This window comes from Thermobia domestica, chromosome 2, assembly GCF_964235325.1.
Source record: "Thermobia domestica chromosome 2, izTheDome1.hap1.1, whole genome shotgun sequence".
In the NCBI taxonomy this organism is placed as follows: domain Eukaryota; kingdom Metazoa; phylum Arthropoda; class Insecta; order Zygentoma; family Lepismatidae; genus Thermobia; species Thermobia domestica.
Window position 1 is genome coordinate 329,518,599 of NC_137455.1, and position 20,347 is coordinate 329,538,945.

Sequence of the window (20,347 nt, forward strand, 5' to 3'; positions counted from 1 at the left end):
TTTTTAGATATAAAGAGTACATTAAAGTTAGTGAAAATAGAATAAACTGTTGTATACTGATTATCAATGGCGTATTTAGGGGGGTGCTTCCGGGCTTAAGCCCCCCGAAATCTTACCTTCTATAGTAAAGTATATGAAATATCTTGCAGAATTTTCATATTTTCAGGCAAAGGCCCCCCGAAAGTTAGCAAAGTCCCTCCCGAAACAAAATCGTAAATACGCCACTGCTGATTATAGTTTCTAATGTACTTCGCTGTGTATTCAATATCCTCATTAGTAAACTTACAATTCTTTTGTTTTTAATGTTTCAAACTTAGTGTACCTATAGGTCCGAATTGAGGAAGCAAATTGTGAAGGGGTGCTATTAATTTTAATTTTAGAGTTGCTAACCATATTGAAGTATCATGGAACTTCCTGTGTGCTATTGGATGTGGATGTGCGCACCTGAATTATAGTATTAAACTACTCGTATGATAGAAAAGGTGGTGTTGTTGAACAGACGGTTGGAAAAATCATGAAAATACCTGAAGAAAATCCGATTTATCTTATTAATACAGCATGGAACCACCACTGCCCTACAGAAGAGCTTTGATTCGACGTATAATAGAGATATGTCATAAATGAATTCCAGAGGAATATAATACCATTCCTCATGCAATGCAGTACTAAGTTCTCTGTCATCGGGGATGAAGGAGGATATCTACTCCGGCTTCTGATATCCAGAATTGATCACAGGTGTTCAATAATGTTGATGTCTGGGGTTTAGGTGGGCCAGAGCAGGTTTTGTAGCTTCTCCTGGACTCATGGAACTCTCAACAGCTGCAACTATGTGAACTGGCGGGTAGTTATCTTGAAAAATTGTGTCATTGGTAGTAAACAACACCTGAACCATAGGATGTACGTGGTCATCTAAAATGTACACAGGATCACTGGCAATAACACACCTTACGAATATAATCACAAAATCCTCGGGATACCAGTATATTTTGGAACACAACATCAAAGAGTCACTACTATATTTCACTGTAGGAAAGAGACTGTTCGGAAGATTAAGGTTATGAACGATACAAGAGTCAAGGGTGTCTCATCTCAAAAATGTGTCGTGAAAATAATGTCTCAATTCGAATATATATTGGAAAAGCTTTGTCTAGTATCATCCCATGCGATACCGTACGGTACAAAAGTTTCTTTAGGCTCCTGCCACAATTGAACGTGGTCTGTTGTTAGAATAAAGTGAGAGAAGACTCATAGTAGAATATAATACGTTCCCAATCATCAGCGCTTCACTTATCATATTCTTGATATACCATTTTCTTCATCCTAAAGCAGTGTTGGTGATGCTTAGCGGTTTGGAAATTTCAACCCGACAGCGGATGTTCAGGTCATGTAACTCGCGTTGCAACTGACTGTTCCAGATGTGGATAAAATTCCTCAGGGTTATAACTCTCTACTTCATATAACGTCGGCACTGAAAAAGGAACGATCAACTTCAATTACTATTAAGCTCAGATCGAATTCGAAAACATAACACAGAACTATTAAAAAAATATACAATACTAGCAGCGTTCACCCCGCTTCGCTGCGGTCACCCCGGAACGCAATAAACTTTGTTACTTAGATAATTTTTACTTTTTCGCTTTCAAGTGATATGATAAAAACCATAGAAGATTGCACTAATGTTAACATTATATCGCCTGTCATTTATGTTAACCCGCCCCGCTTCGCTGCGGTCACCCCAACCCGCCCCGCTTCGCTGCGGTCATCCCGGAACGCAATAAACTTTGTTACTTAGATAATTTTTACTTTTTCGCTTTCAAGTGATTTATAGCGCCTGTCAGTTATGTTAACCCGCCGAGTCACAGGGTCATGCGGGTTGCATATAAATACGTTTATTTTTATACCTATGATGAACTAATAACAAAGGATTTGTACGTATGGACACCTGAATGGTCAATTATCTCAAGACACTGGTAATTGAAAATTAAAGTGATATGATAAAAAACATCTAGGGTCCACATCCTAACAACCCCCCAAAAATGAAAGAAATCGGTTCAGCCGTATTAGCGTGATGAGCGGACAAAGGATTTTTTGTACGTATTGACACCTGATTGGTCAATTATCTCAAGACACTGGTAATTGAAAATTAAAGTGATATGATAAAAACCATCTAGGGTCCAAATCCTAACAACCCCCCAAAAATGAAAGAAATCGGTTCAGCCGTATTAGCGTGATGAGCGGACAAAGGATTTTGTGCGTTCTCTTTTATATATATAGATTCTTGCCAGAATTCTATTGGGTCGATGCATAAGCTCGTGCGGTTCTTATATTTTATATTTTATTTTTATTGTATGTTCTGTTAATTCAAATAAAAATACAACATAGACATAACATATTCTACAAGTGTAACAATCCATTGCATACATTTTACTGTCACTCACATTAACTCACAATCACTCAGTAATGTATTCATCTCCACTATCTATGACCTGCCAACGTTCAGGTAGCAGTTCAATGCCTCGCCTGTAGAACTGTTTTGGTTTTGACTGGAAGAAATCCGTTAGCCATTGGTCAAGAGAAGCTTTTCTGTACTGTTCTTTGAGCAATTGCTTCATTCCCGTACACTGTACAAATTGTTCTCGCAGCTTCTGCTGCACTGGATCCTCGGTTAAACTCGGAGAGTAAAATGTGATGCAAGTGATCACTTTCCTCGACTTGACATTCCATATTAGTTTGTCTGAAATATATACAATAATACGTTCACAATCAAGAAAACCTGTTTCACAACACACAAACTCCAAACTACGGTAAAACAATGGAATAACGAAAAACAATCCCTTCACGCCGCATTGTTGCCAAACCAAAAGAAAACCGCACGAACTGCATCGACCCAATACATAGAGCAATAGTTTCAAACCTTTCGGTACTCGCGGACTGGGAAGTGGCAGAGATATGTTGGGAACGGCAAAATAGAAAGCATCACAATGATAGTCACTAAGTAAAATAATTTCGCGGACCGGCGGTTACAAACCACTACTTTTGAGAGTATTATTTTAAAAGGGCTTACAGTGTTCATAATTAAGTACAGTTTCTATAGCTTTAATAAATTTTAAAAATCAGAGCAATAACCATTAATGCATAATAATGGAGGGCTTAGTGGAAGAAGAGCGTGCATATGCCACATCTACAAGTTCGTGAGAAAATAGTTGTTAAAGTTTTGAAGACAGGTAACAACGCATAATTCTACAAATTTTAAATAGCAAATTAGACAAAGTTTGGCATATCTCATAGCAAAGATGTTCAAGCCAGAGAAAATAGGTGGCATCAGCTTTCACATAATTTATGAAAAGCAATTTTTGTCGGGGAATGGGATAAGCTCTTCTTTCACCACCCCAGTTGGAATTAAATTTTTGTCTGAATTGTGGTCACTAGATTTAACTCTATCTACGCGCGTTTTAGCATTTCACTGCAACGAAACAAGAAAGCACAGTGCAAACTTAAAAAGTCTTCCAGGAAGTCTTTTTTCTTTTTTGTTTTTTCCTTTTCTTAAAGTTTACCAAGCTGCACCTTTGCCTTTCTGAACTTCAATCCTAAGTCAAACACAAATGTCAATTCGTCATACGTCACATGTCTGCTATGAGAGTACTGACATCTGTTGAGGAAACAGCATACTAGGCCTATTTATTGTAAGATAATTGAGGGGCTCGGGCGTAAAACATGGTAACCCACCGACCGAGCGAAATTGAGTTCTGAACTGTAATCACCTTGTCTTGGGTGAACGTGTAAGACTGTCATTTCAAATGGTTGAAAATTTCGCCGGTAGATGTTGTAGGTGACTGCATAAAGCATGGGAAACCACAACGTGTTTGAAGTAAAACATGGTATGCCACAATCAATATGGTGGAAATAGAGGACAATATGCCGGCATCCACAGAATATGGAAGTCTATTTGGTGATGTCTAGTATTGTTGACGATAGCGATGAAGATCCTGACTATATTTCCGAAAATTCTACAAGTTGTATCAGGAAGAGCAAGGAATATCATGATCATAAGGTACGGAAACGCTACCCTATGTGCAAACAATTACACATTGATGGGATATCAAGTTTTACGTCAAAATGGGCTTTGTTTCTGTTAAATAGTTAAATGACCCTTTTTATCTGCAGCTTGATTTCCGTGTTGATATATTCTAAGTACCGTATATAGAATGTTTCTAGTGAAAGGAACATATATCGTTATTTTTTATCGAGCTGTATTTCTCTTGTAGTGGGATTGTGCTTTACCATGTTTTACATGCAATGAATATGTAATGATTTATAATGCACTTTGTGCATAAATAATAAACATGGCTGCCCACACTAATTTGTTGTCACATACTACAGTAGAACTACCGGTACTTAATATATTTATATTAATTACTATAGTACTATAATTTATTGACTGTAATTAATAAGAATATGTACGTAAATAATTTTTGTTTAATTGTGCTACCTCACTTCACTGGGCTGGTTTTTCGAAAGTTTTATCATAAGCTAGCTCGTTTTGAAAAATGTGAGTTTGAGTTAACTTTAGCTCGAAATATAGGTGAGTTCGAGCATAAAACCATGCTCAATTTACGCTCAGCTTCAGTTATTGCTTTTTTGCACAAAATATTGTAATATTGTATTTTTGCAGTTGTCCAATCTCTAAGAAGAAACTTAAAACACTAAATAATGTCATTAAAGGGAGACTAAGGGCTAGAAATAGATCAAGGCGACTGTGAGAGTACTAACGTGAATTTAGTTCAAGTGATATTTGTTGGTTGGCGGAATTTTATCAAAAATCAGCTGAAATACTCGTCTGCGCACAGAGAAAATAGTTTATGGAAAATATTAGAACTCTTTTCCCCTTAAGAGTCTTCATCCCGGCGAAATTAAAATACTGCTAATTTTACAGTAATTATGTGATATCTTCAAATAGATAAAAGGTAATTGAAATATGGAACAAGAGCGCCCTAGACAATATTATTTTGCATGAGGTACCGTTACCACAAGTCACCTAGTAGCTTTCCGTTTGCAGCCGTTTAGAAACGCGAAAATAAATGCCGATTTTCTAAATGGCTCGAAATCGAAAGCAGATAAGTGAGTCGTGATAACGGTTTCTCATGTAAAATAATATTGTCTAGGGCGCTCTTGTTCCACATTTCGATTATCTTTTATCTATTTTAAGATATCACATAATTACTGTAAAATTAGCGGTATTTTAATTTCGCCGGGATGAAGACTCTTAAGATATTTATTTCACTGAAAGTGTAATGATAAAAAATATAGAAGATACTCTACTTTTAGCATAAATGTTTAAACACTCTAGCATCTTAGAGCGCGCCTTTAATCAAATTGATGTGATTTTAAAAACAGCTTGAAGTGGATACTAACTATCTTCGAAAAGTCATTTCATACAGGTCAGTTTATGAAGATATAATTGTTGGACATCCATATTGATACACTATACAGAAGGTTCTTGACAACAATTAGTTCATAAAATATCCTTTTGTAGATACTATCTGGCTCACTTTCTACATTTTTTTATATTCTTCAATGTCTTTAAGTTATTCATTAAATTAAAAAAAAAAAAAAAAAAAAACTGGTGATGAGCTTGGGGAAGAGTCCTAAATACCTAGTATAATTGGTAATTTTGAACTTCTACCGATCTTCTACTCACCAATTCAATAATAGAAATCCGTCAATAGAATTCAAAGTACTGCGTTGTTATTGAGAGGATCTGAGACTGTAAATGGACAATTTACTTAATAAACATAATAAATACAGGATAGATTAATGAAGCTGTACTAAAAGCATACGAATGAGGTGTATTTATTTATAAGAAAAAGACAAGATACACAGACAAAATAGCATATGTGGTGTGTTAAAACGTAGATTACATGCGTAAATCCTGTAGTTTTTGGACTTAACGTACGACCATATGTAACACCCTGCAACAAACTTATAACTGAAAAGGTACGTTTAAATAATACTTTCCGTATAAGTGCTCCATCTATAAGGTACTTTCCGCATGAAAGAAAGAATTGTATACAGGTGGACAGGATCTTATATACAAATGGACGTATATAACATATAGCTGACGTATGTAACATACGAATACGTATGTAATATGCGGAAGACTGTTAGACGTCAGACATCCTGCAGCGACATGATGTAATATCAGAGCGGAAAAAAGGCAGTACATATGTAACTTATGGATAACATTTGCTTCGTACAAATTTCCGTAGTAAACATATAGATCCCGTATATTTGTTCGATATACCACTGTCCGGATAACGGATTTTTTTTACAATGTACGCTTTGAAACCTGTAGGAAAAAATGAATTATATCTTGCAAGAGTACAATAAACACTGATAACATAAGCAATTAAAGCATGAATATCGTGTTTTTTTAATACGTAGTTATTTAAAAAAATATTTTAAAGAAGTATAGCTACAATTCCAAGAAACTTTCATTAAACAAACAAGCCCGTATTACTGTGTTTAGTGAGTATAGTTTTAAGTAACTTCATCTATTATTTCCAATTCCAGGTCTCTTTGGGAAAAATGGCTAAAGATATGGGCAAATTCATCATAATTTTTGCAATTATGATTTTTTCGTTTTGCGCAGGTATGCTGTATTAACCTAGTATAAATAAAGAATTTCATTTAACGTTGAAACCGCAAATATTTTCGAAATCAAGCAAAACATAGAAAATCTACTTGCAAAAGTACGTATCCATGTCAGCAATCGGAAAATCAGATAATATGCACAATCCAAGAAATTCATAAAAATATGAACATTTTTAAGATTAGATCAAAGGCACTACTTACAAGAATGAAATAGAATTTTGATAATGTTTGACAGATTTATTGTTTAGAAGCACAAATGTGTAAAGATCAATAATTGTGCACGTTCCCTTTATGTTGACAATGTAAATCATTCTCAGAAAGACTTGATCGACTACAGGGGCGGACCCAGGACGGACTTCTGGGGAGGCGGTGAGTTGTAATACTGCTACTTAGAGCTACTTTTAAGAGCTCCAAACTCTGGGATGGGTTGTATTTATATATACAATTTTTAAAAAGCTTCCTCTTCTGGGGGTAGGCGATCACCCTGATCGCCCCCTGGATCCGCCACTGATCGACTACTTTATATACATATAATCAGTAGAGCCTCACCGACTACTGAATGTTAGCCATGGAATAATATCATGTTCAGATATATTAACGCAAAATACGAGGAAATTAAAAATGAGTTAGCAGACCAACACGTAATTAAAGTAACTAGAATAAGAACTAAGAAGTCAAGTGAACTAGTTAAATCTCAGTCCTTGATTCGTACTCTTCCGGAATTCGTTAAACCTGGATATTATTGATTAAAAGTGGGTCCTTACATATCTAGCACATTTTGTTGCTTTAAATATCAGCATTTCGGACACACCTTGTAATGTGACACCTGTTATTTGTGAAAATTGTGGCCAGGAAAGTCATGGTGCGGAGACCTCTACAGCAACGAAGCAATTATATGTTAACTGTAAGGATGATCATTCTGATTAGTTCAGAGACTGTCCAGCCTTTCAGAAGGAAAAACGAATCTGAGAGCTAATGGTAGTAGGAAAAGATTTCCCTACTGATACAAAACGGTACATCAAGGAGAGCGTTCCAACCCCGCTTTCTCCATTCCTTATGCATCCCTAGTCACAACTTCCCGGAAGTCAGTTTCAACTCCGACATTTGACGCTTCCTCTCAAACAACGTTTATAGAAACAAGTCGATACTTGGTGTGGCTCACAAAGTTCAGTGTAGGTGCTCTAAAATTAACGTCAGCTCATCATTACTTCCCATACATTTCTGGCATTAATTTAAGCCACCAGGTACGTTGTCGTTTTAAAGACACTATCCTCTCTGAAAAAAAAAAAAAAAAAAAAAGTTGTTCGCAATCCACCCTCGATTTCACCTAAATCCAACATGGTAGAAGAGGAACTGGTGGATAGTGAATTAATGGTAATAGACTGGCGAGGAAAGGTTCAAATTAAACATTAATCTTTCCAACAATGGCGGGTTTACAAAGGAACCCTAACGACTTCAGTAGTCAACTTGAGGAATTAAAACATCTTATATCTGAGCATAAACCAGCTATTATCTGCTTGCACGAGACGCGTTTTAAGCTGACACAGTCTTTTGTTTTACCTTACACCTTATTACATCCTTTTCCGCAACGATAAGCGCACAGGTGATCCAGCTGCTGGCGGTGTCGCCATCGGTGTATCGGATCACTTTCATTCCAAGCATATTAACCTCTTTTCTTGTTTTGTCCCCATTAAAACTGAATCAATAAAATTCGTTTCTGGATTGCAAGGAGTTGCCGTAGAGTATTCTTTCCTAACCCTATCACGATTTGATCGCTATACATACCTCGATTTAAAGTATTTACGGCAAGTGATCTACTTCAGTTTTTACCATCAACTAGAACACCCTGTTTTTTATTGTTGGACATTTGAACGCGTACCATCGTTTTTGGGACTCCACCTGGACAGAAGATCGTGGTTGCCAGGTCACTGGCTTCCTTGGATGCTTGTTCTTAACAAAGGCAGTTCTATTCGCTTCTCTGTTGGCTCTGGCACATTGATTTTTCTCTGTGTAGTGTCACCTGCTACTGGTTCGTTAACTTGGAATGTGTACCCTGATCTCTGTAGTAGTGAATATTTCCTGATATTTACCACATATCTACCTGCTGGCAACATGAAATATTAAACGCTTCATTTTGAAGCGTGTCCATTTGCCGACATTTCGGGAGTTGAGTTTCATATTCTTGATGCTCTTTCTGTAGCTGATTATGCAGATCTATTTGAACAAAAGGTAATAAATGCTATATATATTTTCATTCCTAGAATGAGGAAGCGATGCTCTACGACCGGAAGTACCAGTGTCGTCCCGTGCAAAATCAGCGTCCGGGGCGAGTGTATACGACAGCGTCCCCCGTACATATGAGCGAGGTCGACAGACAAGCCGCGAAAAACAAGCAGACCCCAGCAAATTGTGATTCTCTCTCAACTGATTGTCACTAGAATCTTCATTAAACAAACAGTTTTGTTAGATATGGTTGTACACACGCACCTGCAAAAGCTAATTAATAAACATCAAACGCACATGAAGCTTATTTTATCAGATAATGACTGCGAAGAGAACGCAAAGTCATAAAGAATATACTAATATACTCTATTTAGACTTACCTTTAATACAGCTACACAACCTCAACAATTTGTGATACACTTTCCAGCTTCATCAGTGATTCCGCATAAGGATTTATTCTGGGCTCTCGGCATCTTATGGCCATTTAGCCCGTCACGTTTGAGGGATGACGTCCCTCGGCGAGCACACTATCCGGGGAAAGGGAAGGAAGAAAGGTACCACTTCGGCATTTGCCTGGTGTAAATGAGGAAAACCCAGGAAAACCTCATTCAGGGTGGTTGGCCTGGAAAAGCGTTTCATACTTTTTCGACCGAGTGCCTTCACCGGGAATCGAACCCGGGACCGCTCACACCGAAGACGAGCTACGCTACGGGGGCCACTCCTCACTCATAAGAAATAATCTTTTACACTATGGTTATCCCTTCATAACTCGGACATAAGTTGTTCTTCACTATGTATTTAACAGCTACATGATACGCAGTATATAATGAACTCCTACTTATGAAAATGTCCATGGCTCACATTGTCTGTAACTAAACGCACCTCACTATAGTCATTAAAAGTAACAAAATCAATGGGTAGGAAAGTAAATGAAAGTCAACTAACCCCTACTGTGTATCAAAAAATTGTATACACTCTTTAAATTGTCATAGAAAATTTATTTCCCAACCTACAAGATTAAAGTTCTGGAAGAAGTAAGACGAGAATTCAATTAGACTATGGTCATCAAAAACGAAAAAACAATCCATTACACAATCACTAATTTATATTGCATTGCAACGAGCTTACAACGACCAGATTCTGCAGCACGGAGTATTGAAGCAAGCGTTAAGTCTGCTTTCTCCTATCCCAGACGTTAAAAGCTTTGCTCGTTGCAATGTTCGTGCAACGCAGCAGGGTTTCCAGTGAACTAGAAACTTTCGTACTAGATAAAATTTCTGAAATAAATCCTACTAGAAATCAATAAACGGAATTCACTTAAGGTAGTAGTTCCCAACTGATGTATCGCGCAGTCCCATAGGGTGTGTCGCGAAATTTTAGAAGTTTTAATAAACCAATTAGAATCAATTTTCCAGTGAACGCTTTCAACGGTAGTAGTAGCAATGCTCAGCACTACACACAGTCACTACTTTATAGAAATTTATAGTTTTACGCTATTATCAGTGGCGTATGCGGGGTGGGTTTTGCGATTTTAACCCATTGGGCAAGGCATCATGGAAAAGTGAATACACTATATTAAAATATATAATACAAAACTCATACGTGTCCTAAAGGGATATGAATTTGTATATTTGAACGCCTGATGAAACTCTGCGTACACCACTGATTATTATAATTTATGTTATTTTAGTAAAAAATTGAATGTGTGTCGCGATGTCGTATCCTTATAGTAAAGTGTGTCATCAGTTAGAAAAGGTTGCAAACCACTGACTTAAGAGGATAATAGTATTCATGTAACTGTGCTTAAGCCGACTAATATAATGACACTTCCTTTTAAGTGATCCCAGAGTTACAAAATAAAAATAAAAGTAGGTGGTAAACTAGAAAACAAACGAAAGTAAGTACATATTTATGAGTTATTCGATTCGTTTATAGTTTCTTTTACAGTCATTTGAAAACTGAATATTAATAAGATAGTCTTTAGGATCATATAACAAGAACTACTAATATATTTCCCTAATTACGAGTCTTTTTACAACAAAGTAATGTCACATTTTTTGGGGTGGTGGGGGCGGTGGAGCAATTTCAAGAAAGAGAAATCGATCTTTCTTCTGCACAACAGACCTTTTCAAACTTCGAAAAGAACCTTAATGTGATAAGAGATCAAGTTAATGATAGCAGGACAAAGGAACAACAGCCTACAAAGAACAAATCAAAAGAAAGAGAAAATGACATTACAGAGAAGCAAAAGTACGTAAAAGCCCATTTCAAGCTCTGAGAACAACTCACGACAACAATGTCGTTTGCGCGAGATATGTTACCCAATATTCCTCTTTCCCTTGAGGAACCGTGAATACAGTGTGTTTAAACTAGTTGATTATCTTCTGTTTCTGATTTTTCTCACTGCAAGAGCCAGCATCAGAAGTCACCGGTCTACATTGACTCTAAATATCGTGAATGGCTCCCTCAGCAGGCTATGAGTCGTTCACGAGATAAATATTGAGTGGGTAGCAGGCCCGTATCCACGGGGGTCTAGGGGTAGGCTTGCAAATGAATTATAATATGGTGATCAACTATAATATGGTTGGATCGAGCCCCCTTAACTTCAGCTCTCCCTACATTTTTGGGCTGGCTACCGGCCTGGTGGGTAGAAGAATAGCTTCTTAGTCTTCTTATATACTTGATAGGAATTTGTCATCCTATTCGCTAGAATGAAATACCGGTAGCTCATACATTTGTTACAGTCCTTAAATATAATAGCCTCAGCGGAGCTGTTTTCTCAGTTCAGTACGTTTTCTATTATAGCTATGAATACATGTTCTACAAGACGTATACATCCTGCTCGATCGTTCATTGAACTGCAGTAAAGTTTCCTCGTACGGCAGTGCGAATATGTCCTTCTGAGGTGAGAGCTCTCCTTCAACAATTCGAAGAATATCTTCCTTTGTAACAAAGTTCTAAGATTTTTTTACCCTGAATCTCTTGTGTTTCTTTTGGATATACTGGCACGACATTCGAAAACCATATAAACATTGTTCACAGATAAATCCTCGAAGGATTGAATTAAATAAGTTCTAGAAATTATTATCGAAAATTTCAAGAACTTGAGTATATTTGACATGCATCATAATCTGTTAAATGTGATTTCCTCGTAATTTGTACGTGGGGCTTGGACGTCCTCATGTAGCCGTTGAAGGATGATTATTTTTATGTCATACGCTCAAAATTCCCGAGTCAGGCCAAAATTTTATTTTCGTTAATTGTACTACAAATATATATTTTAGAAAAATATTTGACGTTATCCTTGTATGCTGTAATCCGCATGCTGACAAATGTTTAGTTTTTGCAAGAGGCGTTGCTGTTTAAGTCATATTTGAACACAACTATACATACTATAAGCCATGCAGAATATCATCGTAAGATAGATTATTTCAAAAGATACTGTTTTCTTTAATTTTGTGTATTGGTTCTAGAACAGGACTTTCAAACAGACTGAAAATAATAGAACTATTGATCTTGTAAGATATATAAGTCAAAGCGGAACATTGCCAGTTTTATAAGAACAAGGAACAAGAAGTTTAAAGTTTGTCTCCGCATTGCAAGTATATCCCATTTAATATTTCATATTTTGGTAGGTATTTCCGAACCTAACGGTCATGGAAATATTACTTTCTGTATCCCGCAACAAGTCATATGTAGAGAAGCACTACTTTACAGCAGAAAAAAAAGTTTTACTTTGCACAATTTTGAAAGACAGAATATACATAATTCAATTCATCGTAACTGTGCTTCCACTGGCTAGCAAAGTAATGAAACAAGTGGGGCCAGACCACCTACTGGTATTAACTAAAAACACCCTAATTTTAAAACATGACGTATTGTGCGATATAAAACGATTAGCTTCTTCCATATGATAAATACATAGACATAGTGCACAGTAATAATTAAGGCAGTATTAAGTTGTAGATGGAGACGACTTACTCCAGTTTTCAACTCTTCATAAAAGCCAGTAATTAAAAATATTTAATTGGTTTTTCTCTTTTCATTAGGATTGACACGATTCTATCAGTACTATGAGGGCATGGTCCAAGAAGACGCTTCTGGATCGGCAAGGAAACAGGAGAGCTCGTTCGTTAATTTTACGCTAACTTTGAAAACTCTTTTCTGGGCTTTGTTTTGTATGTCACCAGTGGAAGCTGCTGATGTAATTGTTGAGAACACTCCAGGAGAACCTATAAATGAACACAAGTTTACTGAAATCATTGGCTATATCATTTATGCATGTAAGTTCCCCAAAGCATTTTAGATAAAAAGTAAGATAGATCATGAACATTTTTTTTAAAAAAAGCTTTGAAAATGGCTGTAATGTTATAGGTGATATAAGAAACTATATTGAAATAAATCTACACTGTTAAAAATAGTTTCTTAAATTTGAGAAACCGTTTCTTATCTGTGCACCGAGATAATATTTTCTTAGAAATCAGATTTGGCAATTCTCATTTATAAGGAAAGTAATAGTATATTATCTCGTTTTACTTTATACAACTTCCTCTACTTTTCTTCATTTCTCATTAATGAGAGTTTCAAACTCTTGTTTCTAAGAAAACATATTCTCGGCGCACAGATAAGAAACGGTTTCCCAGGTATAAGAAAGTATTTTTTAACAGTGTAGGTCTAAAGGAATAAATTAATGATCTGGTGGTGTCTAGTCTCGGGGAATTTGCTATATTAGCGATCAAGAGTTATTGTACTGTGTCTGGTGAAGGCAAGATGTTTAATTAGTTGGCGAAACTGTTACACAATTATTATTTTTAATTAAAACTTGCTTTGTTCAGAGATTTTTTTTTATTTCTTTTGTGAAGTTCTTAAGTAAAGCAAAGCTAACATGAACAAGATAGTAATTACATTTAAACATCAACATTTGTGCATGTTTCAACAATACCACATTGTGATGACTTAATTGCTACTTAAATTCTATTGTTTCAATTAATTTATTTGAAATGAATAATGATAATATTGAACATGCACGTGGTTTGCTGTTTATTTTAGGACGAAGTGAACAATTAGAGATTTTAGGTAAACATCATTTTAGCCTATAGTCAGGGTTGCCGTATGTCCGTATTTTGTACGAACCGTTTGTATTTTTGGATTCGTGTTCGTGTCTGTATCGTACAAAGCATGAAACAGGTTATGTTTTTGAAAAGTGTCTCATTTTTTCCATTCCAGGGTTCTTTTGGTTAGATTTAATATACGTAATTTAATGGCATGATTTATTATATTTGTGTTAATAAAAATTATAAAACATGTTATAAAATATGTTAGTTTCCAATTCCAATAGTGTTTTAAGTATTGCGGGAAACAATTGTGTGATAGCCGAAAGAGGCGACTTTTAGGTAAGAAATTTTAAAATATTTGTTTTGTGTTTGGACATCGTATCTTTGATAAGTCGTCATTTTAAAGTCTGTCCGCATTTTGGATAAAAAAAATATGGTAACCCTACTTATAATGTACAGAAGGTCAAAAGCCTGGGCGGAACAACAAGTTGTTTATAAAGTTTGATTTTACTCAGTGCTCAGTGGTAGAGCGTTCACCTCTGGTGCATGGGATCCCGGGTTCAAACCCTGCTCCCGCCAACTGAACTTTGTGGTGGACAAACACTGTGTGCGTGGGTTTCCTCGGGGTTTTCCCGTTTCATCCTACTTTCTTCATTCCGCCATTCCATTCATTCCTCATCATCACCGTCTCCTTTAGCTTAGCTGGCATAACCGTGGGACTTAAAAGTCAAAAATGTCATTTTCAAAATTCATACATTAGCACACGACAATTGTCATGAAAATTCGACATGTCCCTATCACTGTGGTGTGTCACCTTCACGAACTCCGGAAAAAACATCACGAGCCGCCATATTGTACCACATGAGTTGACCCCACTTCAGGCCCACAGAAGAGGGGATGTGTGCCGACAACTGCTGCAAAATCTGCATGCTGTGTGTTTCCTGAAACGGATTATCACATGCGACGAAAAGTGGATGTTTTTTTCGAAAACCGAAAGTGCAAGTACAGTGCCAAGGAGCAACTTCCAGAAGCGGTCGTCAAACAAGGTCGTTTCAATCATAAAGTCATCCTCTATGTGCAGTGGTGCTATTCTAATTTCTGAACAACCGGTTCTGTATACACACACACATATATATAATATATATGGGTGATTCAGAGGAATGTCACATAAGTTGTGAGGTGATTCCACATGCGAAAATAAACCGAACAGGTCCTATGAATATGTGTCCGATTTTTGATCGTTACGGAACTTGAACGGGTTGACAATTACATACATCCGTGAATGATTATGACGACATGGGTTGTATCAGTGAGCAGTGTTGTTTAATTGAGCAATTCCATTGTGACCGTGAATACCAATATGCCGCATACGTTCAGCCATGAGAATACGCAGACAAGTTGTTTGTGTACGGGTACAGTAATGGCAGTGCCCGTGCAGTTATAACAGAATACCAGAGATGTTTCACTGATCGACGAACCCCTTGCGCCAGGTTATTTCCTAAGGGTTTTCAAACATTACGTGAATCCGGAATACTTCCCAGTGTACACGTAACATCAGAACGTGAGACCGTCCAGTCAGTTAAAGAAAGGGAAAATATTATTGCAATGGTACAACAGAGTACCAACACAAGAACACGGCGCAGTTTGATATTCCACAAATGCGAGTGTTGCATATGTTATATCCCGAGGTCTTGTACCCATTCCATGTGTATCCAGGTGACGCAGTAGGTATACAACAAATTTGTGAATGATTGGCTATACACTTAGAAGTCATGCAATACACTTTATTTATACATGAGGCTATATTTACACGCAATGGTATCATGAACACCTGCAATTCTCATACATAGGCGATGGAGAACCCACATGACACTAAGAAAACAAGATTCCATGTTAGGTTCTCAGTAAACGTCTGGTGTGGTATGATTGATGACCTGGTAATAGGGCCTGTGTTCTGCCGAATCGCATGATAACCGCAGCGTACGAACATTTTCTGATGGAAGACCTATCTATACTTTCGGAAGATGTGACATTAGAGCAACAACTGCAAGTGTAACGTCAACACGATGGAGCATCGATTCACTATACCAGAACAAGTATCCCAATATTTGAATAACACATTTCCTCAACGGTGTATTGGCCGTGGCGGACCCATCAACTAGCCTCCCATATCACCCGACCTAACCGCATTAGACTTGTATTTATGGAGCAGGTTAAAGGGGGATGTGTACGCTACGAAGATGGATACACGTGAGGAACTTATCCTCTCATCACCGAGGCTGATGCCAACATTAAAACCTACCGAGATGATGACGATGTGCAACACAACACACCCTCCAATAAGTGCATTGAAATGGGTAGGGGACTTTTTGGACACCTCATGTAGGATGGATCAGTCATATGTCCCACAATTATTCTGTCCACTACAGCGCCTACACAGCGTTTCGGTAAGTAATATTCACACTTGTCTTCATAATCATTCATGGATGTGTGTAGTCTTCAACCCGCTCCAGTTCCGTAACGATCGAAAATCGGAACGTGTTCATACGACTTTTTCGGTTTATTTTCACATGCAGAATCACCTCACAAATTATGTGACATTCTTCCTGAATCACCCTATATAATCTGAGAGAGATAATACATGGATAGGTAAATATAGTTCTCTTAGGAAACAAACCATACAATGTAGATAAGACCGAAGTTTTTACTGGATACTACAAGTGGCAAATAGCAACCTACACAGCATCCTTGGAAACGTATTTTCTAATATACATTATTGTCAAAAAGTATTGGAAAGACCTTCATCCAGAAATGGATCGACAGTTGTTTATAATACTCATATAACGCTAGTTCTCATTGTTGATATTTGAGCATTTGAGATTGAGGAATAAACGCTTATACATTGTTCTGAGAGATCATATGTTTAACCCAACAGACCAAAGCAAGGTTCTTTAAAATAGGTCAAGTGTTTCTGGCTGTGAAAATTTTGTGTTTAACCTTCCAGCTGAATGTTTGTGTGTGAGAGAGTTTATGACGGGGTATAACAAACGGTTCTGCGAACTCGAAATATTTTAACAACCGGTTCTAGCGAACCGGTGCGAACCGTCTAAATAGCACCACTGTCTATGTGTGGTGAACTCTAAGGGGATAATTCACTGCAAGATCGTTCTTAACGGTCGTACCACCAATCCTGACCTTTATTTCGAACTATTGGAGTTTTTGTATGCTGCACTATGCCAAAAATTTCCGAGATTGGCGAACCGAAGGTGCGTCCTGCTGCAACAAAGTAACGCAGAACCACATTTGTTTAGAAAACGTATTTAAAAAAAAAAAAAAAACAGGTACTTGATGGCATCGAACTGATCCAGATTTGGCATATAATCCTGATCTTTTCCTCCAGATTATTACATGTTTTCCATGGAGCACTTCCTGAAATTCACCTTCTATAAACATCTGCTTCTTTTTCCTTGTATGGACCAGTATTTATATGACCACCAAATATTACATATCAAATTTGCAGAAGATAAATCTAGCATTAAAGATTCAAGATTGGACTCAGTTTTTCTCAGTTTTATACAAACCTAAAAAATGGTGAATCCCAAATATCATATTGATCGATAAATCGAAAATTTTCGACGTTAAATTTCGATTAAATATTTTATATATCAATCAACGTCAGATATTTTGTAGACTTTTCTTTGTTTAAAAAAATCCAAATTCAGATAAGTTATTATCTTAATATTAATTAACACAAATCATATCGTTTGTTATACACTTGCTTGGAAATTACAGTAATTGACCTTATTCTGAACCCAAACATTGAAGCAAGATCAGATAATGCAATTACAATGAAATCACGAACGTGATATTAAGACGGTATTTATGGATAATTTGCGTTAATCATAGAATACCCAACTTAGGACTATCTTTTATTTTTTCTCTTCATTCTCGTGCGTTTGTGTTGCCGAGATACGTAATTATGAAAGGAAGCCTACCACTTGCTGTGAGACAAATTACTCGTGTTTCATAACCTTTCTTTCTGTTATATGGGCGACTATTAATTTCTTGTTACGATAAAAAAAAAAAAATAAATAAATAAGAATTAATAGCACAAGCGTTGTTCCTTGGCGCTACAGTCAAGAGAGATGGTATGTAATAATCAAATAGCAACGCGAATGAAATACAAGAATTTCTTAAGTTTTCATATATTAATTTTATTACTAAAAGTTACACAATATACTATCTAACCATGATGTCAGATAAACCAAATACTAGAAGTTTCAAACACGAAGTTACTAAAGTTGTGACAGGTATACACTTGTAAGAAGACGCTTTAGGCAGTTGTGTTAATATGTAAACCTCAAAACATTTAAGAGTTGTGGGTTGCATAAACATCAAGGCGAAAATATTTTAATATCCTTGATCCTTATTACAAAAGCAAGATGCTTCAGTCTGTCAATCACGCTAGTTTCTAATAGTTCACCGCAGGGGTGTAGCCAGCAGGTTTATCTAGAAGGGGCCCATCATTTTTGAGGAAGGGGGAGTTGCTATAATGTACAAAGCCCAAATAATTGTGTTGCAGCTAGTGATTTCGAGGCCCGAAAAAACGTCAGCCCGGAAAACTAAAACAGTTTTCTAGCTTTATATTTTGCTTCTTCGCCATAAATTTATGCACGAGGTAGTTTTTATTATGCTTAATCAAGAACAGCTATCGGTAAAGATCGGTAAATAATTCACCGTAAATTATTAATTATACGTAAACTTAGTTATTTTTAAATGACTGAAGTGAGGCAATCTTACGATGATCTTTTGAAAGCTGGTCATTTGGGGGCCCAAGAAATAATCTGTGGGCCCTGGCCCCGATGAGCCCCCCGTGGCTACACCCCTGGTTCACAATCAATCTAAAACTTGTTGTTAGCTGCGCACTAATGTGTTTGGTGATAAGAATGTTTAAATAATAACTTAGGATGAAAAGAATAATTAGTTGCAAACATTTTTTTAAAATCACATCACTTTAGACTTCCAAACCATGCTATGCATAAGTGTTCGAAGTCTGATAAAACGGTTTTACCCGTTCTCCATCTGTCCAGCTGTCGACAAGTATCATAACAAAAACGTAAGGGATATAAGATGCGGTTTCTGTAATCGATTCAGGATCCCGAGAATAGGTTCCATCTCCTTCGTGAACTCTATTTTCTTGAGAGAGTTTTATCTTAAAAAAAAAAAAAAAAAAATCAAAGACGTCCTCTTTTTGTTAACAAACGTCTTATTGTCGCTCTCGCATAAGAAACCTAGTGTTAATGAGTGATCACTGTTTTCTTTTCACAGCTTATGAGATTTTAATGGTAATTGTGGTGTTAAACATGCTTGTTGGTGCTATGGCCAATTCCATGGCGAAGGTCACAGATAATGAGGACATTGAATGGAAGTTTGGAAGAACACGTGTAAGTTCTTTCCTCTTAAAAAAATAAATAAATAAAACATATACACAACTTAAAAAAATAACATTGTTCAATAATTTTATAGAATTTCTTACGGTAAAGTGAATATAATTTCTTAATGTTTTTTTGTGTTCTAAACAAGAAAGTTAATTAATCGATTGGTTATGCTGATAGACATCATTACTTGAAATGTTTATATTCTAAGAATTAGACTACGTATTAACAGTTTTTATATTGCATACTTTACTGGTGAGCCCGCTCAACTCAATTTTGCATTTCAAATACTATTGCCTAGCTATATATGTATATGATACAATATAATAAAATAATAGAATGTAAAATACTTACAGTTACATCAACCTTACCTAATACTTATCAGGATTGTGTTTCATTACGCGCTAGATTCTGAATGTACTTGCAGTATGTATTCAAATCATCTTTTTAAAGGACTGCTCAAAATTTTTATTGCTGCTGCGGGATGCTAACATTCCTACCGAGTGATGTAGGTAGTTGCATTGATGTATTGTACTTGCGATGCCCAAAATTGTGTCTTAATTTTAGGGAGTTCTAGATCTTCGATCAGACAATTGAACTCTTTTTCTGTTATGATTCAAGGAGTCTGTGTTTTACAACTAATTCGCATTTAGTGATACTAATATAATTCCTTCTTCGTTATTTGAAGATAGTTATTTTCGTTCATAGAAATATTTTCTGGGAGTTCAGAGATAGGACGTCATTTATCATTAGGCACAAGTCGAATTGCGGAGGGCAGAGGGTATACAGAGAATATACATGTTTTGTTTTTGTTGCAAATGAATATTTATTTGTTAATAGGATAATCCATACAGGGGATATAACGACTGGTAGGGTGATTACTAAACTTCCACTTAATCATGGGTACTACAGAGGTATACAATGTCGTTTTCAATACATTAAATTCGAAGACACGCACTAGGCACTACAGGGAACCACGAACCC

General features: G+C 36.5%; 1 protein-coding gene across 4 annotated transcripts in view; it reads left to right on the plus strand.

Moving 5' to 3' along the window:
* Nucleotides 1-20,347, plus strand: part of LOC145678690 (short transient receptor potential channel 1-like) — a 124,753-nt gene that overhangs the window by 60,268 nt on the left and 44,138 nt on the right. For 3 of the 4 annotated variants that reach the window (XM_081749092.1, XM_081749093.1, XM_081749091.1), the window contains exons 9-11: nt 6,571-6,649; nt 12,924-13,157; nt 19,257-19,372. In XM_081749092.1, coding sequence (XP_081605218.1) covers nt 6,571-6,649; nt 12,924-13,157; nt 19,257-19,372 — 429 coding nt within the window. The remainder of the gene's footprint in view (nt 1-6,570; nt 6,650-12,923; nt 13,158-19,256; nt 19,373-20,347) is intronic. The other variant, XM_081749094.1, reaches the window with a different exon arrangement.